We start from the raw sequence: 26,802 nt of genomic DNA, 5'->3' as shown, positions 1-26,802 counted from the left end.
TCTCACCCACAGAAGCAACATGAATTGTCCTGAACTTGCACTTTCAAGGTCGGTACTTCTCTTTGTAATCTATTTCTTGAAGAAAATGTTTTTCCCACCCAGCTAGGCCTCCTCTTCTGCTCCCGGCGTCGCATTCCACATGAAATCATTTCTCTCCCACCCACCGCGCATTCCCTCACGTTCCAACGCTCATTCACCCGGGCTCTTCCATTCTCAGTACACACGCCCCGCTTCTCAGCATAGGACAGCCGTTGAGAAGGGGGCGTTTCGTCGGCTCGATAGAACAGCAACAAGACATCCTCATGACTTTCGTACCTACTGGCGTTTGACCGATCAAGGACGACAACTATGCGATTCTCCACTTTTTTTTGCATATGCCATTAGCGCCATTTATTTTTGCATAATGGCTGACCCGACAACTGCTTTAAGCGCCCCGCTATACAGCATCTCAAGTAACTAGTTGACTGCTATGTGATCCAGGTTCCAAACATGCCGAAGAAAGCTATTTAAAATCGTGCCACTCGCTGCCTCAATATTTCGTGTATTAAACTATTTAGAACTCGTTAAAAATATTAAACCGATCCAATGAGGATAAACATATCGGTTCTCCATCATTTCATCATTTTCCTTTCTTTAACATAGCCTACGTAGTTTTTACCTACAAGCATGCTTTTTTTTTTTTTTTTCAGTTGAACGTACCACGAAGCTAAGGAAGACGGTAATGATATTGAATGAAACAGGTGGAAAGAAAACTGGAGAACCGTGAGAAAACCCACATAAACTATGTTTGAGTATATAAAAACACATACAAATGACTTTGTAACTATAATGTGGTTTCTTGTCTGAATTATACTTTTTTTTTTTTAATAAACTTGTGGACATTCTAAACTTGCGTTACATCTACCACATCTGGGTTAATATGAGAACCTATACAGTTTGAGCCTCAAACGCAGGGATTTAATGGAGCGCACCCCCACCCAAAATTTTAAAATAACCCAACGTTTATTTATCTCAAATTTGCGAAACAACGAACGTATACAAAGGTTGGTACACGCTATATTTTTGAAAATGGTTCAGCGTATACCCACCAAAAATTCTACCATTACATCACTGCAAGTAAACAATCATGAAATGGAACCAGCGACGCCATTTCTATTTGTAAGGGCAATGAAATCAATGACTCCAGTCCTAGGTTTCTTTTAGCCCACCACCTGATTGCAAAAAGGTGTCTCCAAGCTACAGTGTACTCTTTTTGCATGCGTTTTTGTGTGAATGAACATTCTAGATACGGATAAGTTTGTACAGAAACTAATTAATAACTCTTGTAGGATGGGAGGAGCTTGCCCGCTTCCAAGGAGAAAAATGGGTTTACATAAAAGCAAGCGGATTGGAGCTACTTAAAGGATTCATTCACATTTACTGCTACTGCTAACGTTATGATGCACATGAACGCACCAAAATATAAAATAGGCGACCAGCTGATCTGCATTACTAACTGAGCACACGCCTAGAGCAGCCAAGACTGGCGGTTTCCCTTGATCTCTCATTCGCCACCGGATATATGCAATTTGTGACAGCCAAAGGACACCAAATGGGAAAAGATTGCGTCACTGGCGCGTACACATGAATGAAACAAAATTACGCAAGCCAGCCAAGATTGCGTGTTCTGAAGACCTGGTACTGGCAACTCCACTCCACAATTCGATACAGAATCCTCCCCACTACTTTCAGCACATTGCCGTTTTCGCAACGGCAGGGAGGGAACGGTCTTCTAAGTTATCTAAATCTGTTACACATCATCTTCCTTTCCTGTCGGATGAACTGATACCCAATGATCCGTGTTATCTAGGCATTCACTAGGAGCAGCAACCTGTAGCTCGTTTCCACAGCACAGATTTGTCCATTGATGTGGACAAAAACTGTTTTCGTTAAATAAAACTTCCCGTAAAATGCTATTCATAACATTTATCAAGTCACGAGTTTCTATGTTTCCCGAACTGAAACACACGTGTGTCTATATAAGATGATCAGATGTACTCTTTTTAAGAGTACGATATACTCTTTTGAAAGTTTCTGTGTTACATCAAATTGGTTGTAAACAGAAGCATTCTAAAGTAATTATTTTAGTGATAAAGGAATGATCTTTCAGAATATACTCCTGCTGCTGTTTACATTCTTTTAAATGTAGAAAAATCACGCGAGAATGGTAATGATTTTTGTAGAGAATAAAAAGTACTTCCCTCGCTAGATACTTTCATTACTCTCACATTATGAAAATTCGTCCTTAAGAGGAAAACGATGTGGGGATTTTTTTTTTTCATATAGAAGTCCTTAGGTATTTTTCTCTCTGCCTTAATATCCAATAAATATTACATGCCTTTATTTGATTAGACTATAACGATCTCTACACCGTGAAATGAGATTGGTATGCAATATTCTGTTTCACATTATAATAATTTTTAATATAAAAACTAGCAGAAGAATGTATAAGTATTAAACTTTTAATTAATGCTACTTTTAATCCTTAAGCAAACAAACAAACAAAAAAATGATGTAAGATAATACAACTAGGAGCATGAAGATTAGTGAAATAATGAAAAATGTTCGAAGGCAACTGGTTTTGCGATGTATAATATATAAGAACTGATTTGAAAATTCTCATTCAGTTTGTCGTTGTCAGAAAGAATCTAAATGCAACTCTAACTCAAACACATTTATTTATAGGTTTGGCGGGAGCTCATGTGGTTCGGATCCCACGTTAAGCTGTAGGTCTACGTCCTATATAACCTCGCTGTTGAAAGGGGCTCTAAACTTAACATCAAATCAATTCTCTATTCATAAAAGTGTTCACTACAACCTTTGATTCAATATTTTACAAAACACACTATGTAATGAAATTCAATGAGTGAAAAATGTACAGCTGGAGTGGGAACCGAACAAAGATCTTTGGCTTAATATACGAATCCACTACGCCAGTAGTTTACAAACTTTTCTGACTCACGACACACTTTACTCAACACTTAAGATATCGAGATACTGCTCTTACAATGTCTCAAATAAATTTTACCGTATCCAAGGTTTCACGATAAGTATAAATTACGTTGTATAGCGACTTGCTAAATCGCACAAAATTTATCTTTTAAATTATATGGTATAAAATTTCGTGACACACCGGTCCGAAACCACTACATTATGCTACCCATCTATTCTAGCAACAGCCAGATATTTTCACTGCTGAATCACTGAGATCACAATGGATTATAATGGTAATTCCTCTCGTGCTTAGACAACCTATACTACCTATATTAATGAACACAAGATTTAATTAGGTATATCCAAAGCTTGAAAATATAAATAAATAAAAGCTTCATTTACGAAACGTTTACATTTTGAATATAGGGCCTTCGCTTCTTCCTTTTGCTATGAACTGCAAAATGACTCGGAGGTGGTCCTACCATCTCTACTAACTGATGTTACTCTTTTGTCGGTCATCATTGGAACCTTTAAGGAACATTCCTCTGAGACAACTCCTTTTCACATTCGCTGGACATTATTGCAATAAATCCCAAACTCTGCTTTACAGGAAATAGTACGCTCGAGATTATTTTTTTTCTGAAGACACGAAAACCATTATATACTTTTTTCATTTGAGACAAATTCTAGCGCTTAAATCTTAAAGCGGAAGGAAATGCCAGCCATATAGTATACTGTTGTTCTAGTCTTCAAATTGATTTGAACTGAAAAAATCATTTCATAAATACTATTTAAAATAAAAAAGAAAACATTTTTTAACTTAGAAAAAAGGTGTCGGTACAGTGTGATAAAAAGCACTGGTTGTATCTCACAATCAATGTTTTCTAATACTAAATTTCATTGAACATCTTTGGATATAGTGAAGAAAAAAAAACTAGTTTCTTCCGTTTGTCATATAATATCTAATTCAACTGGCGTTGTTTTAATTAATATATAGTCACTGGGTTTTCCAAGTACAACAGAGTTATGACAGTTCGTCTAGTAAGAATAGTAAAGAATCGACTTCATAATAAAAATGTCCAGTGGTCAGGAAATGATTACATGTGCGGTTACAGAACTGCTATTCATAAGCCAGACACCGGGTTCGATATCCGGTTACATCGAACTACTTCATCTCACCTATAAAGGATATGGTGTAAGAAACTACATTTTATATAAGTTTTCCACGGTTTCTTAACGACTAATTAGGATAATATTTCTTTTCTCTAACACGCGTGCATAGTTAATGGTTAAGTGACTTTCCTACAATGACTTTACATGGGATCAGTTACTCGCACGGCTTGGTAATTTATATCCAGACAGCGTCACGTGACCGTGAAGAGCCCAGACAGTACGGTCCCACTTCAAAAAGCTTTACCAGGCTTTCACATACAATGCATGAGAGAGTACGTTAGGTACACAACACAACTGTAAGGTTATATAATAAAATATACTTAACATATTCCACTATCATTTAAAATTATAAACTCCAATATTAAAATGCATAACATTCTGTAGGTACCTTATTTACAAAGCAGTTTCCTTATTTTATTTTAAATAAATAAACGAGTGGCTGGTTCTTTATGATACTTTGTAGTCTTCTACTATAAACAGGCTTCTCCTAAATACCACAGCATGTCTCCAAGTGCCTACATTCGTCATACACTTTCTTACTAATCGTTAGAAGCAAACAGCGATACAAACGTAAATTCATCCTCTTTCAGCCCTTATCAAGCGAGATTACTGGAAGAGTACCACATTTTAGATCAAAATTGGTCAATTTTTGTGTATTTATCGACAAACAAATACAGACATATTTGGATGTTCAATGCTACGTAAAACCTGCTCCCAACTGGAGGGAAAAAAGTCACACTGAACATAAATGCAGTTTTCTTTCTACGAATGCGTTATACACTTAAGAGATGGAACTGAATCCAGAACCGTAAGTATCACTATTTGGCTACTCGAAACCATAGCAATACACGCAATGCTGAGTATATGAGAGTAAGTCCATTCTGAGAGAAAAGCAGGCACAATGTTTTGTAAACCTATTAGCAAGATATGGAAACGAGCGAGGCTACATTTCGAATGTGAGACTATAGAAAGTAATTATCAGACTGACTAAATACAAGAAATAACCGAGAAGCACATCATTCATTAATAATACATTAAGAAAAAAGAAAAAGAAAGAAAGAGAAAAACGCTCGGCATGTGTAGAATGTCCAGATGTGTTTGCCTAGTCGCTGAAATCCTGGCCTCATTTGGTAAAGTGTGTAGCTCACAGATAGCCAGAAGGAAGAACGAGTTTCTTGGAAGGTGGGCCGTCGAACAAGTACTGTTCACTTCTCATTCCTTTGAGACGGCAGACAAAGCTCTCTCACCGGAATCTACGATTACTTGAGTTTACAACGTTTATTTATTTATTTATTTATTTTTTAAATAGCAAAGGGAGGCCTTCTGCTTACCTCTTCAATTCAAAGGTTTAGCAATTTTCAATGTACGAGTTTTTTTTTTTTTTTTTTTTTTTTTTAATATAACCTGAACTAAATTTAAAATTAATATAAATTTTAAACCTTCAAATCTGATTTTTGTGATGATTTTGAAGTGTAAACCTCTCTCTCCAGTAGATTTTGTTGTACCAGCACGAATAAGTAATACTATTTACACCCTATTGACTTTCACGTTCCTTGCAACCCATTCGAGAATTAGAATTTGGGATTTATCTCATCAACCCGGAACAATAACGCTTTGCAGTTATTATCAAAGGACGATGACACTTCAATTCTATAACTGAGGAACTCACTTTTTCTCCTCATAGTGGTGGACAAACACCGTGCTCGTGGGTTTTCTTGGGGTTCTCCCGTTTCCTCCCACTTTCGTCATTCCACCATTTCACTCATCTCTCATAATCACCGTCTCCTTTAGCCTAACCGGCATAACCGTGGGACGTAAAACTCAAAGATTTCATTTCATTTTTTTTTCTCCTCATAGTGCAAAGGCATGTTTGTTTAATTCATTCATTTTTCGAATTACCTGCCCTTCAGTTATCAAGTACTCTGCCTTTCGGCAGGTCCCGGATTAATGAGGATTTTTATTTTCAATTTTAGATTTGGGCCTGGAAAGGTTTGTTCCAAGTTTCTCGATCTTCAGCTTCCTCTTTTAACTCCCAATATTTTCTTCCATTTTTCAAATCATCGATCAGCTGTGTTCTTCTTCTTTCTATTCCTCGCTTCCCTTCCATCTTTCCTTCTATGACGGTGTGAAGAAGACAATTTCTTCGCAAGATGTATCCAATACAATTGGCCTCTTTACGAAGGATGGTGGCTACAAGTGTCCTCTTCTCTCCTATCCGTCTTAAAACATCTTCGTTTGTTGCTCTCTCTGTCCATCTTATCTTCTCCATCTTCCTCCAAATTTCCGTAATGTTCGTCTCTGAACCATACAGTTCAATGCTCCATATATAGCACTTGACAAACTTTTTAAATCCAATATTGAAAATGCTAGTTAATATATCCAATAGTATTATAGGGAAAATCTCGGTCTGACAAAGATTAAAAATGGATCTGGAAAAACAATTAATCGAATTAAACTTCTCTTTGGCCAAGTTAATTCATACTGAACTCACGGAATACTCCCTCTCTTTCAGTATTCATAGGATTTTATTTCTTAATGCCTTTTACTTTTCTTGACATATTAGAAATTTTCTTTTGCATTATTGAAAGCATATATAATATAAGGCTACCTGAATGAAGATGTGGTCTATAACGCATTAAACACGTTTCACTTTAGTTCAAAATAATATTGCAACAAACATGAATAAATAACCTACGTATAGCTGCTACAGCATGGCCTAATATCTTACAAGCAGCTGAAAACAAATACCAATGTGTTATTTTTGGCTGAAAACACCGGAAGTACATATATAAAAGCGCGAGGGAAATGATGGACACATACTATCATCTTTCCAGCCTCCTTCCATTCATCTCAGGCATGGCACGGGCCGTTCCAAGAAAAATGCTACGTCCACGCCTCAGTTACGTTCATGAGTGCAGCTTCATTACCATTTTTGGACTGGCCCCTTACCGTCCTAACTCGTACTCCAAACAGCTGCGTGTCAACTGACTGGCTTTGGCAGCCGAGGAAGGAAAGGGAGAAAAAAAAAATCATGGGAGTTGGCGCCAGGTTCTTTCATGTTATCTCTGCTATACGCTTTCGCATCCGACTGCAAGGGAAAAAAGTTTCGTCCTCTTCACGCACAAGAATTCTATGGACAAGATCGATACACGTGCAAATTAACTATGATTTATAAGATGTGAAATTGTGAACGTCCACATTGTTTTATCGAGACAAGTATTTAAGGAAAGTGATTCAATCTGGAAATTTCTCATACACTGGACATCCTATTGCTACGCTCAGAACAAGGCTTGTATTTCCCATTACGCCAATTAGGCCTGTGTCTAGGGCGCATTTACAAAATAAAAGTTTTTGAATAAAAAATAAAAAAGCAAAATAAAGGATCCTATAAGTTTGATAAAAGCGCCGTGCACTTTGAATCATGCAGCAATAAATACAAAAACTAGAAACGATCCACAGTATCACAAAAGCGCTCAGAATCTATATACAGTAATGATAACAGGATGCCTCTCTTCCTCCGCCAGGCGTGACCCATAAATTTATTTTTAATTTAGGGATGAATGGATGGAAATACCTACAACACAAGCTTTTAGAATTAAGTGTACGTAGAATATCCTAGCCAATCCTTTTAAATGTATCTTCACCTATTCCAAACTTCATTACGCCCTCTCCACGCTAGTGTAGGGATTTTCGTTATGGATATAGAAGTACTGCGTTTGGATCAGCAGTTTGACAGATGGCTTGCAGGAAACCTGGTAATATTGGCAATGCAGCGGGATCGTGAGAATAACTGAGGAATTATGAGATGTCACCCAGAAACTCTGTACTTAAACTGGTCCTGGAGTATCTAAAATACCGCTCCCCTACCAGTTCCAAAAACGTATTTGATCAACTAACTTAATTGTGTGATTGCTATAATTTTAAAATATTAATTGACAACGTTTTAGTTATATGCTGATATTAAACCGTGGATTCTGGTTTTGCAGTGTGTATACTGCCATACAAATGAAATCAAATGAAACCAAAAACCCAACCCCTAATCACAGAGATTTCAGGAAATGGTTCCATCCAAGTGATGGGTAGAGCAGCAGCTCCAGTTTACGTTAACAGCACAAATTCGTACGTTGGCAGACTTTTGCTATTTATAAAGTTCTCGAGTGGCGCTTGTATCGATCTGGGTTGGGCTCGGAGGATGCGGTTGGCTGTCGGCTGGTTACTAGTACGTTTGCCCCCCTTCTCTCTCTGTTGAAAAAGATTAACATACCGAATATGGAACTATTCGCACTTGAACAATACTGCGTTACTAAATTAATTTCCAGTTAGCTTCCTATGCATTATCTCATTTCAATTCATAAATGACGTCTTTTGTCTCTGCAGAATAACATAAACTCACCATTTCACTGTCAAAGATAAAATCATCATGTTTCTTCAATAATAACCCCATCCAATGATTTTAATATTTTGCACTGAATGTACTGAAACAAAACTCACAGAAACAAAATATCTGAAGTAGAACGAAACCTATCAATAATCTTTTTAGTGCACCACTAATTTTCAACTATATTATAAGGTTATTAAATATCCAAAATAAATATAATGAATTTCGGCTATTGAGACAGAACAATTAAATTTCAAATAAAGAAATAGAGAAAACATTGCCATTTCAGGTCGTCATCTGCTTGGACCAAAGTTCAAATCTTTATTTTCAGTGTCGTGTCTATGTGAAAACTTAATCCGAACTATATATGAGCTTCTAATGAGGACTGAACCCAGGTCTCGCGTACCAAAGTCAAAAAATTAACAATTTAGCCATATGGGATCTGTAAAATGGGCTTCCGTACATAAAACGTCAATATTATGCATTAATTTTTTGCACACTTAACTGCTTTTAATAACCACTTACTTTTGAATTGTGACCTTCAAAAAGAAAGAAAAAATATTTTTCTTTTACAATAGTATACGCGTTAGTCTTCTGAGATGTCATTTCATCTTAGAAATGCCAACGAGGAGTATGGAGAGTAATGGGCTTCTCATTTAAAGTAAAGGGGAAAAAATTGAATGAGTGTAGCATCTGGATTTGATGTCCTTGCCATCTCGATAGCGAATTGGTTCCTCGACCTCCAGACTGCGGAGGGCAAGTATGGGAACTCCAGAGGTGGAGAGGGGAAGGGAAGAGAATCCCGCCATCACGTGACCGATCGATGCAGTGCTCGAGCACCCGGCTGGGTCTGGTCCACGTAGCATCCCGCCACCGCCAAAGCTTGTAAAGGTCATACGAGCGCTTCTCTCCACCCACGCAGCTACAACTGACGGTTGCCCTAGCAACGGGACCGTGAGGAAGGTAAAGATGGACGATGCCGGTCGCCATGGAAACAAATGAGAATTCCCACGTTCTTCTACAATACTTCCTGGGAACAACCACTAGTCACACGATTCAGCTCTATGTTAAATTATTACGTTTTTACTCATCGATCAAGAGCACGGATGAATCAATGATTGAGCTCTCATTAAGATTTCAGGTTATATATGCAATATATAAAATTATGATATAGTATAAAGTATAGTATTATTAATAACGATGTTTCTCCACATTTGTAACAATTAATTTAATAGCCAACAATTTGTAATATGCAAAATACTAATAGATATTATAACAACCGGTTTCATGGAAAAAAAACATGATGTCATTCATTTCTAGAATAAAATATACCTAAAGCAGAGCCCAATAATTTGTTTTATGTCTTTCAGTCCACTCGGAGATGAGCTGATAGATTTCGACTGAGTTTCAAGTTACATAAACCCTCCAAAGTAAGTGCAATTCGAGTTTCCTGCATTTAAAAAGGCCGCTTTTTGAGGGTATTTAAAGAACGAGCAAGGTGTGTTATCTTCTACGTACAATTCAAGTAGCTGTGAAATGTATTCTATTTTTTTTTCTTTTCTTTTTTACCACCTTCCCTTCCCTTCCCACTCTGCGCTTGCTACTAAGAAGCGCTCATATGCTGCGTGTCACAGATCAATTTTAGTTTCGTTAAAAATACATGTTAACTAGTATTCACAGATCGACTCCAATGATCGTGTACAAGTAGTCAGTACACATTTTAAAAAGTTAAACGTAACCCTGCCATCAGGATATAGAATAAAACTGAATAATCCGAAAAATAGTTAATTTATATTGAAATAATAAGTATTCCGTCTAATCTCATTCTATTATACAGAAGAAGCATAACCACGGTTTCATTCAAAATGTATACGTACATGGAATTATGTTTTTCTTTTCCAAGTCACGTCATTCTAAATTCTCTTCTTCACACTAGCAAACAATATATCAAAGCATTAGTATTAGATTTCCATGTGTTAGTGCTGGGATGCGCCATTCTCTTGTAAAATTGAGAAAAAGGAATTAGCCTGGGAAGCAGACAGGTGATCCACAAATAGAAAGGGGTCAAGGTGCTTGCTAGCTATACAGGAGGGAGAGGCTGAGCACACCACAACTCAAGTCGAGCTAACTGCCCCTGACCTCGTATTGTAGTTAAGCACGCAAAACAAGTCATCCACAACGGAACAGGCAGACAAAAATAGGAGCGATATTACGTCGCTCCGATTGCAATTCATCTGGTTATAAACAATGCATCGTACAATGCCGACCACAAAAACAAGTTTTCTGCACAAAATCACTCAGCTGTTCACTAAGCAACGCTTAACTTCATGAAGTAAGTCTCACCCACATGTTTCTATCCATTTCTCTCTCTCTCTGTACGTGAAGTGAGAATAGTAATAACAGCTACTTATGTACCTGACATCTATGAAATACCAAACAATATACTTCCACTATATTTCGTCTTACCTACTGTCTCATAGAAGTTCAATGAATTCACGGAGATTTCTAATTGTTGCAAAAGTTCTATTTAGTTACAAAGGATTACCAATGAGAGAAGTTTTCGATTTTGAGTTAAAAGATAGAAATGAAACATAAATCGTAAATGGCAAGATTAGTTCAGTTAATCGACAAGTCACGTTTTAACTTCCAAATCAGGTTGAGGTATGGATTTCCCTTGTTAGTTCAAATAGCGAAACGTTACAAAAGTTCAAAAATGAGACGGAAATAGCTTTAGGATTTGTGAAACAGACTACACTACATGAAGAATACAAATTTCTTGTCAAAAGTAGACATAATGTGAAATTCGAATAAGCATTGTAATTACAGAAGATGTAACTCCCAGCTTCTAGATCTAGCGTATGGAAGACGTACTATTTATTATGGATAGCGTGTGCCGTCCAAAGACAACTTAATGCAATCTCAATTATACCCCCTTCTCCCCCGACCTGCTCATAAGAACTGGGCCTACAATGCGGCGGGAAACGACGGATCGATACGTCGCTATAGCAACCATAACGTCACCAAAAGTACTGAAAAATCGAAACCCTTGTCTGCTGGAGCGATGGGGCAGAGAACGATAGCAAACCAACGACAAACGACTTTAGAAACACACATATTGCAGTATTTACAGCGAGATTTCGCAGCAAGTACGACTGATACACGATATACACTAGTAAATGTTGAATTCTTAAGAGTTGATTACGCACTAGCCTAGTAGCTCGTAATATACAGTTAAAATTTACACTGTCAAGTCATCTATCTTCACATTTCATGAGATTTAGTTCCAACTCGACCAACGGATAACATTATACTACAGTTGATGAAAATAATCATTTTAAATCAAAACCACAGAACAACATATACAGAAGCTGCTGATCTATTCGTATTTATTCGTATTTCGCAGAGTGAATTTCTTTTAGTCAACCACCGTCAACCCATTACAGATAAATGTCGGTACAACGACACTGCTTAATGAACAGAAAAATAGTAACAGCATGGCCTGATATTATATGTCTGTTGTGAAGACGATACCTACTAATGGGATCGTAACCAGATACAATCCGTAACTCACAGCATTTAAGCATACCCACTCTAACTTCTCACAGCATTTCGTATCTTCATTCTAACAGTAAATGTGAAAACTCATTTCTTGAACATGAAAGAAGTGCAGAGAATGTTATAATATAGAAAAAAAATGATGACTTCCCTTGCGAAGAACGGACAAGTTTCTGGAAAATGCCTGAAAGATGTGTACAATTTTTTCTAGTTTCAAAATACTTGTTGATGCAAATTCGGTTTTACTGGAGTTGTTGTAAAATGATCCCACCAATACCTTTACAGGTTATATTTCGTAAAATTCCATCTTCTTGCCATCCTTGGGTACATGTAAAATTTCAAGACTGTACATTCCGCAGCAAAAAGCCTGCAACATGAGCATGTAAATTTATTGTGAAACAACGAAGTCTTTTGCTCCAAAATACGTGTGCATTGGAGGACGCCGAGGTTTCTCCTGGCGTGATTCGTGCCACTTAGACGTTATGTTGATACCCTGTGCTGTTAGGCGTAGTTTCACAATAAACTTACATGCCCATGTTGCAGGTTTTTTGCTGCGGACTGTACTTTAAACATTTTCAGAAATCTGGGAACAGTAAAACTTTTCCTTTCCCCTTTTAGAGGTCACGTTTCGCAAAATTTCGTCTTAGGGTACAAGAATTCTTCAAAATTTCTGAGTTCTACGTTTAATAGTTTCGTATATCTCAAGAACGATAAAAATAACTTAAGCTTTGAATTTCGCAAACTCCCGTGTCAATCTAATGAAAAACATATTTTGCACTAGTCAATCAATATCGCAGACTGTTACCCTCAATTTCATCCGCTTCATATCCCCGCCACATGCAATGTCATCTGCTGCACACAAAGATACGTTAAAATATTTACCTCTCGAGTGAGGTGTCGGAAAAGTAACGTGGGGAGGATATCAAATGTTATTCCGTATTATCAACGAAGTTTACAAGTTTCATGTGGCTGCACATGAACCGCGGGCTAGTAGTTGGAAACACCTGCTTTCATTGAACTCTTTCCAATGAAACTACACATTCTTAATTAAGAAAACCACACGGTATAAAGATCGATCCTTTATCGCAGATTAATCTTATCTGCTACGTTCCTTTCTACAGCAGAGTTATATCAGACATGAATCTATAGCTTCATATGGGGCCCGAACCACGAACTCCTACTGTAAATCGAACCGTGGATTCTGGAAGGCTTTTGTGATAACATAACCACGAGGGAAAAAAAAATTGCACACAAATTCCCACGCAATAATTAATGTGAAGTGATTCTGACACTGACTAGTTTCCAAACTGAACAACCATGGCTTCCGCTCCAAGGCCCCTCCACCCACTTACCTCCCAAGGCCGTCTAGGGCGATGCACGACTGCGAACACACCTCCAGCTTCTTGACGCAGCGTCGAGCCTCCTTAAAAGTATGACGTCATTTATGCTAATAAATAATTATTTGGCTTTGTCCAACAAATACACAACGAGCTATGTTATGATAATGCGCGTACATGTGTATATAAATACTAAAGAAAAAATTCTTTTGACGCTATATGAACACATCATATGTAACGATTACATAGCTGTCTTTCTTGAAAACCTGTGCCCCCTAGATTTACCGGCATGTACGAGTTCTACTTTCTATATATCCATGACATTATGAAACTATTGTTGTTTGACTTTCTTGTAAGTGTATAGATATGTGTATATTTTTTATGCTTGAATACAAGATACTCAAAAATGTACAGATGGAAATTTTATTTTCAATATACCGATACTTCGCAATATTTTATTACCAGCGAAGCATGTTTCATGGAGTATTATGATACTAGTTTTTAAACAGCATTCATACTCATACATCCAGAAACTCAAATTTTGGTGCAAAATCTGCGTCCCCTATCGAAGCTTTCCTAATCACTAACGAGACTTTTTAAGCAAGGATTTATCTGGATAACGCTTCATTTGTTTATTTTGGTGAAATATAGGGATGACATCTGTTCTCAAGTGATTCCCTCTCTTTCTTGAAAGGTTTTCCTTAAAGTACACACAGAATGGAAACTTATGAACTAGCGCCCTTCAGAATTTTATAATTACACTGTTTGGAGTTCCGTATGTTTATACTGAAAGCTTCAATAGAAAACTACAGGCAGAGGACTGCAAAATCCACAAAAACTAAGAATGTTACAAAATATTACATTACGATCAAGATATTCGAGACAGCGTGATTGCATTTTACTTTCTTGTACAACAGCCACGTGACCTACTATTTAGAACCTCATAGGGATCTGAAGCATATTAAAAGTCAGGAGACAACGACTGTATGGCCAAACGCAGAACATTTATTATGGGTCTACTGACTGTTGCTTTTCTTTCTCTCTAAAACTTGTAAAAAAAAATAATTTGTTGCAAAATACGCAACTCCGAAAGTAATTATCGAAAGAATCTTCTACGTTGTATAAGAAAACAAGTCAACATCGTTGCTTACCCAATCTGCTGTTAGAACAAGCAGGATGAAAACGTTCGTCCTACCAGACATATGTTGAGATGGTACCTTCCTTTCTACACTTACGATGCTCTTCTCATTCCCCCAACAGAATGTGTACAAGTATAGATTAACCTGTGTAATTATTTTGGCCTAGACAGTATAAATCCAAGGTAAGCTAGTTTATGCTTCGTGTGTCACGATATCAAGCAAAAGACAACACAACAAACGGATAACGGAACTCATCATCGCCACTGCCAATTGAAACCAGATACGTGCATCACGCGAGAAAAGAACAACACCTATTTTAAACCATCTACGTTCTTGTATTGAGTTGATAAACGATCCTCTACAACTGTGAACTATTTTTGGTTTGAATCTGTGCCAAAATCTTGTTGAAGCAGCGCCTCGGCTAATGTACACGAAGCAACATTTCCTCTAATGTAACCAGAACAGCGTATGTTAAGTCGCTCTCCTTCACCAACCGCCCTAGTGACACTCCCACAGATATCAGCTGACTCAAACACATGATAACTAGTCGTAACAAGATAACAGAAAGCGTTCCAATTGTTCACAAGTTTTTTTTTTTTTCTAAACTAATCTCCACGATCAGTGGCTCCCATTACTTGCCAATTCTTATCCAATACAAGTGTCATTCATTCTGACGCATAACTTCACCCACTTCAAAATAACGTGAAATCTCTTAAGACTACTTCTGTTAATTAAAATTCAAATGCTAAGAATGTATAAGAGTTTCTTCTCAACTGGACTACTTCCAAATCGTATACTTTCCTTACCACGTACATAATTTTCTCGGCAAATTCCCCCACCCTCTCACTACTTGATCATCTATTTCGTTGTCGATTGATGTATGATGGCTGTTTTCGACGGAGGACAAATGAAATGAAATGAAATCTTTGAGTTTTACGTCCCACGGTTATGCCGGTTAGGCTAAAGGAGACGGGAGAACCCCGAGAAAACCCACGCACACGGTGTTTGTCCACCACAAAGTTCACTTGGCGGGGGCTGGGATCGAACCCGGGACCCCAAGCACCAGAGGTGAACGCTCGACGGAGGACAGATCAGGCTACAGACTGAGGTGCATCTGTGTAATAAATAATTTGTGACCTATGCTGATAAATAAACATGAAGATGACGAACAAAAATATACAAGCAATATCGACTGGAGCATCAATTTCAATTCAATCTACCACACTCAAACCTTTTACTATATGTGCGGGAAAAGCTACACTTTCTATTTTCTGTCCAGTAAATTAGAGAATATTAAATTATTACACTTCTCCAGATTCATGAAATATTAAATGATTCAGCTATTTCGTATCGCTAAGGCATCTACCTACAAACCGGACAGTCCATGTTCAATTCTCGACGGAGGCCACTATTCACATATTGGCCACTGCTGAATAAAACAAATGTTAGCAAAGTACATCTGCATTCCACAAAACAGCCTTTCAATTTGCAATTCATTAAAAAAAAAAAAAAAAAAAAAAATAGTCTGGACACAGCAACTGCTGAAACGTGTAACATTCATTTGTAAATATTAGCAGTAACCTAACTGGTGTTCAATTACTGTATTAAAATTTAAAAAAGAAAGAAAAAAAAAGTTTCTTTCGCAGTCACATTGAATACTTGCACCTTTAGCGCCACCTGATTTATTGCAGTGACATTCCATGTTGCTTACTCTTGACTTCTCATTTCGAGTCGTTGGTGGTCACGTGAGTTGTCTCAACCCACGAAATGCAACTACGATAAGCCTTATTTGAGCCCCACTTCTTTCTTACTGCACCAACGTTTACGACTTCTAGTGAACAGTTGTGTGGCATTTATGGCCTCGTTCCATGTAGTACGAACATCTCAAAGGCTCTTTTTAATTCTTCCAACGAGAAATGAAGAGCAACGAAAAAAGAACAATTGTTGGTTCTAAACATAGAACTAACCCATTTCACTGATAAATTTCATTTTCTTTGCAGCAGCACAAACCCTTATGAGAAACAGGAAAATTAATTTATATTTAATCCTTCAATATCCTGTTAAGTTTCTCAGTTTTATTTCTTGTAGCAACGAAAACCCGTCCATCTTGAAACAAGCATTATCAACGCTAATCCTGTATAGTACTTGTCCCAATCATTTGTCCCGTATCAGAAAGCATTACTATTAAATTCCACTGGTTTTAGATTACCAAAAAGGTTATGGGTGGCCAGATGGCCTTTAAGTGGGTGATCTCATCACATCACTCTTAATTCGTTACACGTTCAATTCAATTAACGCCAACTCTCTTACGATGCTGAGATAAAAACGAATATGTAGCGTCCCACCAAAATCGAACTCTGCAATCTAATTAATCAGAAGTTATTGACCGAAAATTCTTTGTCCAGTGGATCTTTGAACTTTGAGAGAGTATTTTAATGGTAGTTTGAGAACTGCAGGAACACCATTATTTTAAGTAAACAATTTGCCCTGTACAGAAAGCACAAATTGGTATTATCTCGTATAGAAAAACACGTGAATAATTTTCTAATTTGGAAATAAATAGTAATAATAACACTAATAATAAAACTATACAATTCCTGTTAAGAAGCTAGGCAAATGATTCTTCTCACAACGGATAAGTGTGCAAAAAAATGAAACAGGTTTCGTATTTGATTACCCGATTTGAAGCCTTGGAAATACTATGAAGGGAGTTCTTCATAGAAAGAACAGAATCTGGAATAATTTCTCGAGCAGAGATACTTAAATATGCACTTCCTCTAAAAGTCTACATCGCTTCCTGTAAAGCAAGTATTTTGGGTTGACTGGTTGATTCTGAGTTGAGCTTCCATTGATCTCCTGCGCCGAAAAGCAAGTAATTTTGTTCTATGAATTTACAAGTAGTTTATGCGTCGCTTAGAAGTATGTATGTACCACCGCTACAAGAAAACAAGCAACAGCAGATACAGATACAACACAACTCGAAAACTAAGCATGAGAATGTTATTTTTTTTTATTTTTGTGTAATACATTATTATGTGAAATAATAAATAAAGTCGTATACCTTAGTGTATTTGAACTGATTTAAGCATCCATTATTTCAATGCCCTACTGACATTTTCCTCTGGATAACTACTTTTCTTCAAAACACCATCGTACTCGGTGTTTTGAAGAAAAGTACGTGGTTATGTAGTGCACATTAATGATTTTAACTTAAAACATATTTTCTACTAGTGACTGGTGACTATCAACTACATGTATGGAGTGCATTAGAAAGTATTTCCAGTTGAAGAAACTACAAGAACATGTAATTTGTAAGCAACTGAAGAAACTCACCGTCCACAAGAAAATTTCGGTAGGCCATAGAAATGACCAACGCTCAAATCAAACTTAAATACGCGGAAGTATCCATATCTTTATTTCTTATTTCACATAACAGCGTATTATACAATAATAATAATAATAATAATACAGGAAGATTAATTCATGCATCTTTAGTTGCAGACAATCTATTTCTCCAAGGCACACCACTTAGTGGCGCTGGAATCTCTACTGTTATCTCCTAATTTAACAGATAAAAAGGTGTTTGAACTTCTCAGAAATAGCCTGGTTACGATTTCAATATAAAACATTAAAATTTCCAACTTGAGATTTTTTTCTTTAATAATCTTGCATTACATGATGGATTTAAGCATAAAAAAAATCTTACTGTTCCTATCTGAAAAAGTGATTAACCTGTATTAATAGCGTGGACAATCGTAAAGATTCTTGAAAGAAATTACTGCAGTATGTCTGTCTCTCCCATTTATTAGATCGGGGCTACTGTGAAGGGCGTTGCTCTGCCAAACATCTCCTCATCCCATTCCGTCGCAGACTGCGCCAAGCGTTCCCATGGCAACGGAGGACCCCAGTTGTCCCATCCAAACCCAGCCAAGCTCCACAGCTTATTTAAGACGGCTTCCGTTCGCGACGTTTATCGACCGGTAAGTGTCTACACAAGCACGGAGAAAGGGATGAGAGCGCTTCCGAAAACTTTGCAGGTCGACAACCCAACCGAAGACACTCGATACCATCGTAGCCCGTAAAATGATCCATCCGCCCCATTCCGCAAGGATGCTAGGTCAAGGTCGAATCATATCCCTTCAACATACGACCAAATAAGACATCATTACGATAACTATCTAGGTACTTCCATTACCAGGACATTCAAAACAGAAGCTCTTTAAGGGCTGGGTGCACAAATTACTACTATTTAACTCTTCTTCTCATAGTTGCAAACTACAATTTGATGACTACATCTAACTAAACAATTCAGTCAACATGAGTGAAATGTTTACGCCTCATCACTAAAGGCATTCCTCTACTATGTTCGTTTGTAATTCAATTCTTTCAATTCAGTAGTACACAAAGCACTAACACAAATATCGTTAAATGAAGTTTGTTTCCTGTTACAAACTGACTGTTAGCGTGTTGCCAAAGATGCTTTTAAAAATTTATTTGCTCCACAATAAGGCTAAATTACGACTTATTTTAAGTTTTCTAACTTTATATGTCAGTTCGTGGCAAAGGTTTCAGTCAAGAGAATTGATGATGTCAAAACTGAACTAAACACACTAGTATTATGATTACATTACAGTCTTGAAAGACTACCTACGACAGAACAATTCTGTTCTGAAAAAAATCACATCTAATTCTCTTCACGCCTGCCATTTTTATCGATTGTCAATAAATGCAAAAGGTGAGAGATTGGGTGACTCATAGAATGGGACGGGGAGCACCAGCTGTCTGCATACGCCAACTAGGCAACAACGCATTACAGGTGAGGGAGGAAAGGGAATGACAACAGACGCCACCTGCCGTTTTATTTTCCTGTCCTATTTCCTGAATCTGAAGGCGACGCACGCGACGCTCAAAGGCTTGTTCCCGCCAATACATTCACTCACTTTCAAAGTACAATACATCCATGCAACCAGAATTAAGTAACATCACTGGAATACTATTAAATTACTATTTATGTAATCACGGGACTATTCAAATTCCTTGAAACAAAAAAGGTTCTAAGAACTCTCTAGCGAACCAGCTGAATAGCACCAATACTAACTTCTTACACAAATCATTCAGAAAATATGGTCAAAAGCATATAAACAATATTCGGCTCTCCCCGTAATAGGTAAAACGGCAGAAGATACAACAATACGGGAAAACTGGTTTTCTCAAAATTCCAGAGAGTACTGGGAAATCTCATGTTCAGACGATTTTCTACACGAACAAACAAACAAAAATAGATAAAAACGTCATTAGCAGCCCTCAATATTACGCAATTCATATTATAATTATATCTATATAATATATATATTGTTTACTTTTGGTAGGCCTAGTAAATTTTGTTCTGGAGACCTTCGAAGTTTTGAAGATTGCTCTGTTTCTCTTTCACGAAATAAATGCGTCAGTAGTAACTGTAGAGAACCATTTCTCAAACTTCAAGTGAGAACTACTGCTATTAGTTAGAATATTTTAAATACCATCCTACTCAGTATATGTTAATACTCGCATGATTATATTTATAAAAAAAAAAAAAAGTATTAATTAGAATTCTTTATTGTATCTTCGTATTAACAAAAGACACATCACGCAGTGGATGGTGTTTGGTGTACGGTGTCACGTTTGATACCCCATTGTCTTTAAAAAAAATTGACGGCATTACAATGTATCGGATTCCACCATAAGAGCCTGCTTTACTAAATATAATACAATTTATCATTTTTCTTTTGCTTGTTTTTCGTTAAGTGAAAGGAGATAATGAAATGCAACTTACCACGACCATAGATAATGTTATTCTACAACAGAAAATATGAACCTGAAGAATTTTCACTATTGCCATCCATAGAAATTACAGTATTGCCAGAATAACACTTACCCCAAAATCTAACAAGGAATGGACATGAACCTGTTATCCGGACATCCGAATTAAACCTAGTCCATTCGATAAAAATAACAAAGATATGTTGATGCACAAAAAATTAGGTGCCATGAACAACGGAGTAAGCCCCTGGGGACCTTTAACCCTGGTTATATAATGAAAATCGTATATTCGCAGTAAAATAGCTATTGCATCAACACTGTTCATTGGAAAGTCATGGTTTATAGTTAATTCACTCCAGCATGAAACAAGCTTTCCAGTTGTGCTATGTACTGAAGCAAATAACGTACTTGAACAGGGAAAATTAGAAGAATGTCTGGAAAATTCCCTTCAGAAATCCCTCCCATCAACTTTGGATTCCTCTGGTGAGGCCGAGTAAAAACTCACAATCCAAATGTATCTCGAAAAATACTATAGGGAATAAGAAATGATTGTACAAAGTTTCATTTTGATAGACAAAATAGATACCAGGAAAAGTTCGCATATCAACTACGCTTTACCCTCATACCTATTCTATCAATACAAAACTTGGTACACCTGTGGAAAGCTTGTTTCATGCTGGAGAGAATGAACTATAAACCATGACTTTCCAATGAACAGTACTGATGCAATAGCTATTTCACTGTGAGTATACGATTTTCTTTTTACGTATTAACAGGGTTAAAGGGCCCCAGGGACTCACTCCGTTGTCCATGGCACCTCACTTTCTGTGCATTAACATATCTTTGTTATTTTTATCGAATGGACTAGGTTTGATTCGGATGTCCAGATACACGTTTATGTCCGTTCCTCGTAAGTTAAGGCAGCGACTAGAGGAACGAACTCAACTGCATTTGGTTACGTATCACCAGGTCTTGGAATCCCGTGAACTACTTTTTAAATAATAATTATATTTAGTTTGTAATAAACAAAATAGTTTTAACATACAGTTATTAAAATTAAATATGTTATTTAAAAAGTAAATCACAGGACACCAAAACAACATGACACATAATCAAATGCAGTTGAGTTCGTTCCTCTAGCCGCTGCCTTAACTGCCTGTGACAAACATCTTGGCATTTCAGCTAAACGAATAAAACGCAAGCTCTGACGCGATGTTGCCGAGTGCTAAGGGGTGTGGCTATGGCTAAGCAGACATACTACAGCGCAATCAGGTGATAGGGGATAGACGTGGATGTGTACAAAATAAACGTGGCAATACCGCTGGCCTCTCATTTGCTAGCAGCATTTAAAGGGAACTTGGAGCGCCGCCTTCAAATGCCAAGATGTATGTCACACCGTTTAGATTTTGGGGGAACTGTTATTCTGGCAACACTGAAAATTCTTCAGATTCATATTTTCTGTTACAGAATAACATTATCTATGATTGTGGTAAGTTGCATTTCATTATCTCCTTAAGTCACAAGCTATTAGAATTTATATAATCCTCATCTCATTAAACTGTATAATCCAATATTTATACAATCTGTATCTGTTTGAGATTCTCAGCTGTAGTGTGTGATACCAATTCACTTGAATTTTATATTTTCTCCTGTTCAAAGAGGATCACAAGGGCAACATTGAAGACCATTTATGGTACGTGAACAAGTTTGAGGAACGCTGCTCTATGACATTGTAAAAATGGAAGTGAGAAAATTTAGTTTGATGAACAATGCCCTTCTGTTACTAAATCCGAACACAGTATTGATCACATGTTGATCAGTTTTTATTTTTCAAATTAAGCATTTTCAGTTACAAGCGTGTGTCCCTTAGTGCAATTAATGGAACTTCCGTAAACTGCTGATTTACACCTATTAAAAATTACATCTGTTACCCTTTTTAGACACCTTTTGGAAAGCCCTAATAAACATGTGTAACTGATGGTGTGGCTTATATAGTGACTCTATATTACGTATCACAGAAGAAACGAACTTACCTTGCTAAGCTTTTCGCCCTCGTGATGAGGTAACAGCGTACGGAGGGACTGGAACCCTGCATTGATACTCTGCATCCGCCGTCGTTCATTGGAATTGGCGATTTCACGACGAATTCTTTTCTCTTGCTCCATCTGACTTTTCGGGGAGATGGGCCTGTTGCTCAATCTGAAATAGAAAATAACGTTAAAAAATTTCAGCTACATTTTTTAAAAGCATTTTCAACAATATCAGGGTCTGCAGTTCCCCACATCAAATGTTATTTACGTATGGTATTAGAACTGAAAGCAACTTCATTTTATAAATGTGATCGCTGTTGAATAAGTCATGAATATTGTTTTGGAAGAAGTCACCATATAACAGGAATGAATGAATGATATTAATAATAGTCGTTGGAGGTCAAGTGAATGACAAGAAAATGAAATGAAATCTTTGAGTTTTACGTCCCACGGTTATGCCGGTTAGGCTAAAGGAGACGGTGATGATGAGTAATGAATGAAATGGTGGAATGAAGAAAGTGGGAGGAAACGGGAGAACCCCGAGAAAACCCACGCACACGGTGTTTGTCCACCACAAAGTTCACTTGGCGGGAGCAGGGTTTGAACCTGAGACCCCTAGCAGCAGAGGTGAAAGCTGTACCACTGAGCCACCGCGGCCCCCAGGGAAGGCAGCTGAAATTAGAAATTACTGTAAACGGACATAACCTCGATTTTCGAAATTAGGCATGAACAAGGAACGATTAGGATTAGAATTTAGATTTGTGGGCTTTTGACAGTTATGGCCTTGTTAGTCCGTCACGTTTGAGGGATGACGACCCTCGGCGGCAACACCATCCGGGGAAAAGGAAGGAAGAAAGCTGCCTGGGACCTATGTTAGGTTCCACACCGGCATTTGCCTGGTGTGAATGAGGAAAACCTTATTCAGGATGGCTGGACTGAAATCCTTTTTTTTTACACTTTTTCTACCGAGTGTCCCCATCCCCCGGGCATCAAACCCGGGACCGCTCGCACCGAAGGCGAGAGCGTTAGCAACTACGCTACGCGGAGCCAAAAAGAGTTAAACCTTTACAGATTTGAGGTATCTTAATCTAAATGAAAACAGAGAATTATGGTTCTCCAATTTCGACTGGATAGGCTACGTCTCATTAGGTTAGTCCCCATCTTGTCTATTAATAAGATCCAGAGAAAGTCAAACTATATTATTATTATTATTGGATTATTTTAAGACTGTCAGCACCGAACCACTATCAGCTGGAGGCAAAGAACGTGAAACTTACTTTGCAACTTCACAACCTACCACACGCACGATTACTCTACGACCTTCGGTCAAATTAGCAGACTACACAATGTGGCGTCCACTTGACCTAGATTCGAGCTCGGGACAAAAACAGCACTAAATTCATTCGGTACGAAAAAAAAAAATTAAACAGTTTTACCACTAGGACGTAAATTTGACAAGGGTTACCATTACTTCAATAAAAGTCAGTTCCTTATAAATTCTGCGACACGTTGAAATACACTGAAATACGTGATTACTTAATAGCACTTCGCAACACGTGAAATTTGCCTCGATGTTACACATGGTAAGAACCCCGAAGATAGCGTATGATGCCATTTAGTTACTTTAGACATATTGTATAACCGTGACATTCCTCATTTAGGAGCTAGGTAATGACGGAATGGCAAATTGAAATATTCTGGTGAATATGGTTTGTATGATAATTGTGTTTCCTTTACAGGCATCTCCTAATTCTAGTTTCTAAAACTAAATATTTTTTTTTTTCGACTAGAGTATCATTATTGTGGTTTGTACTATGTAGCGTACGAAATCAAAACAACATTTTGTTTCATGATGTTCTTGTCTTCCCATTTATTTACGCAAGCAAGAACCTCACGGATTTCCCCGAACTTCTATTTACTGGTTCTTTTGAACTACATGAAATCGATAATAAATACAATGATGTAAGCTACTTTATTAGAGTATTGCAAATGCTTGAGACATACACACTTTTTGTCTAAAGTTCTTAGTAAGCTTCAAAATACATTAAAAATATTCTTAAGAGCTTGAACGGACAAGCCACATATTTATTTCAAAAATTAAACTGAGTCCAAATATAGAATATGTCTCATATAAAAAAATTATTCTGCAATCTTTAGTTTGGGATAATAAGTGGAAGCGAATGATTATAGAGAGAGAAGAACTATGAAAAAAATCACAACATAAACGTATAGCACTGAACGACGAAATCTTCGCAACAAGAGGTAGGCCTAAGTGGTATCACATATACCGAAGTGTAAACTCCAGGTTATTTAATCGTGGTAGGACCAGATATGGATTGAAGGGGGGGGGGGCTTTCTGATTGATTTTTGAAATGAAATCTGAGTTTTACGTCCTACGTTTATGCCGGCTAGAATCAAGGAGACGGTGATTATTAGAAATGAATGAAATGGTGCAAAGATGACAGCGGGAAGAAAAGAGCCCGGAGAAAACCCACGCACACGGTGTTTGTCCACCACAGTTTACTTGGCGCTAGCTAGGATCGATGCAGGGACCCTACACACCAGAGGTGAACGCTCTACCACTGAACCACCGCGGCCCCCTGCGTGATTTTTCTAATATTATTCGATAAGAAAACAGAACAACAACATTCGTCATAAAAAATATTTTACGCTCTTATGAACAGAAAACAATACACTGGAGTAGTGATCACATATACCCAATTAAAAAAAAAAAAAAAATCAACTGTTGACACTTTATAGACCTTTACACCTGTTATGTAGGGTTAAGGCCGAAAACAACAGGGTACACATTGCTAAGGGAAGAGCATACACATCTTCCCAGCTCATTTGTTTCGATACAAGGGGGGTTATAGCTACTTAAGGAGAGTAGTAACGTTATAAAGAGTAATCCACTTTTTTTCTCACTGCACACAGAAGTTTCCAACGATTCACATAGTAATACACATCATACGACACCACACATATGCACTAGCCATAGATGAACAACAAATACCTTAACCACTGCAGCGCTTGGCTACTACACATCCGAAGCACTAACAAGCGTTTACGAACTATTCACATGAACACACAGTGAAATCAATGTTCCGAGAATTACATGCAATTGTGAAACCGCCCAATGTAACACAATTGCGTAGATTGAACCGGTCGCCAAACAGCGGGAAGGGTCCCCCACTCCCACACGTCACTAACGATTCCTGCTCAAGGCCCACAACGGCTGACTCACACCAGCTGACGACGAGTCAACGCTTTCATCAGATGATGCAGCTGTTTCCCTTTCTTCCTGGACGGCAACCAGCATCCCTCCCAGATCATCACATAGCCGTGAATAAGTATATTTAAAACCAGAATACGGTTCTCTTTTAAACTATATATATAAAACAACCAACGTACAAAGTGAATTTCATAATATTTATTACACTTTCAATACACAAACTTGTTAATGAGAAGGGTGAGGGGAGGGTTCCTGTAGCTTAAGGGACTATTCTCCAAGTAACGTAACTGGGCAACGATTTCAGTTTCTTGAGAACATCATTTAATTACCACACTGAAACACTAGACAAAAACATACTCGCAGGAATATATATAAAATTCAGTAGCACTAATGCGTTAATACTGAACATCGAATGCCTTTGAAATACAGTAACTTTCAAAGTACAATATAGTCACGTAAATAAACAGTTATTGACCTCGATTCGCAATCGTAAGGTCTCACATTCAAACCTCGCAGTCTTCCAAGTTCCCTTTACAAAATTCTTCCTCAGTAGCAACAGGCGTCATGAAGATTTTCCCCCTTATATCTTTGTCTCATTGTTCTTCTAATGTAAAACTGCCTTCATAGTTGTCTCTGGAAATTTGTTAATCAATATTAGAAGCATCTTTATATATAAAAGTAAGACGCTTCATGCAACTAGCTGCGGTATCTCGTAGCTTACGAAAAGGGAATTTGGAAATTAGGACGAAGACTTCTGGGAAACAACTACTAGTATAAAAGGAAATGCCTTTCTTTAACTAGCTTCCGAAATAATCCTATTTCTAGAAGTAGGAAATAACTTAGGAACAACAAATCCCCCCTTCCCCGCTAATTACTATTTTATTTGTAAGATTACATATCTCTCAAACTTGACCCGCGTGTGACCTAGATCAAATCAAAGAACCTCAATTTCGAATTCTTGCATATGTATGTGTGAAACTACTTCAACAACAAGATCTGATCATGGGAATGTTTGAAAATAATGTTTCCAATTCAATCTCAATCTCATTTCTACTATACTCACCACGGACCCATTCAGGCAATGATATACTGCACGGGACATTTTGCTACATACAAAAACGCGCGAGCACGCACAGAAAGTTCCTAAGTGGAACTCTTCTAGAAATAAAAGCAAGAAAATTTAAAT

General features: G+C 37.4%; 1 protein-coding gene across 5 annotated transcripts in view; it reads right to left on the bottom strand.

Moving 5' to 3' along the window:
- Positions 1 to 26,802, bottom strand: part of crp (transcription factor cropped) — a 93,875-nt gene that overhangs the window by 51,916 nt on the left and 15,157 nt on the right. For 4 of the 5 annotated variants that reach the window (XM_081758107.1, XM_081758110.1, XM_081758106.1 and 1 more), the window contains exon 2: positions 22,388 to 22,553. In XM_081758107.1, the coding sequence (XP_081614233.1) occupies positions 22,388 to 22,553 (166 nt within the window). Of the gene's footprint in view, positions 1 to 22,387; positions 22,554 to 25,397; positions 25,549 to 26,802 lie in introns of those variants that run through there. The other variant, XM_081758108.1, reaches the window with a different exon arrangement.

The sequence above is a fragment of the Thermobia domestica genome, chromosome 5 (genome assembly GCF_964235325.1).
Source record: "Thermobia domestica chromosome 5, izTheDome1.hap1.1, whole genome shotgun sequence".
Taxonomy (NCBI): Eukaryota; Metazoa; Arthropoda; class Insecta; order Zygentoma; family Lepismatidae; genus Thermobia; species Thermobia domestica.
The sequence above is the reverse complement of the archived record's forward strand: the minus strand, read 5'-3'. Positions and strand labels throughout refer to the sequence as shown.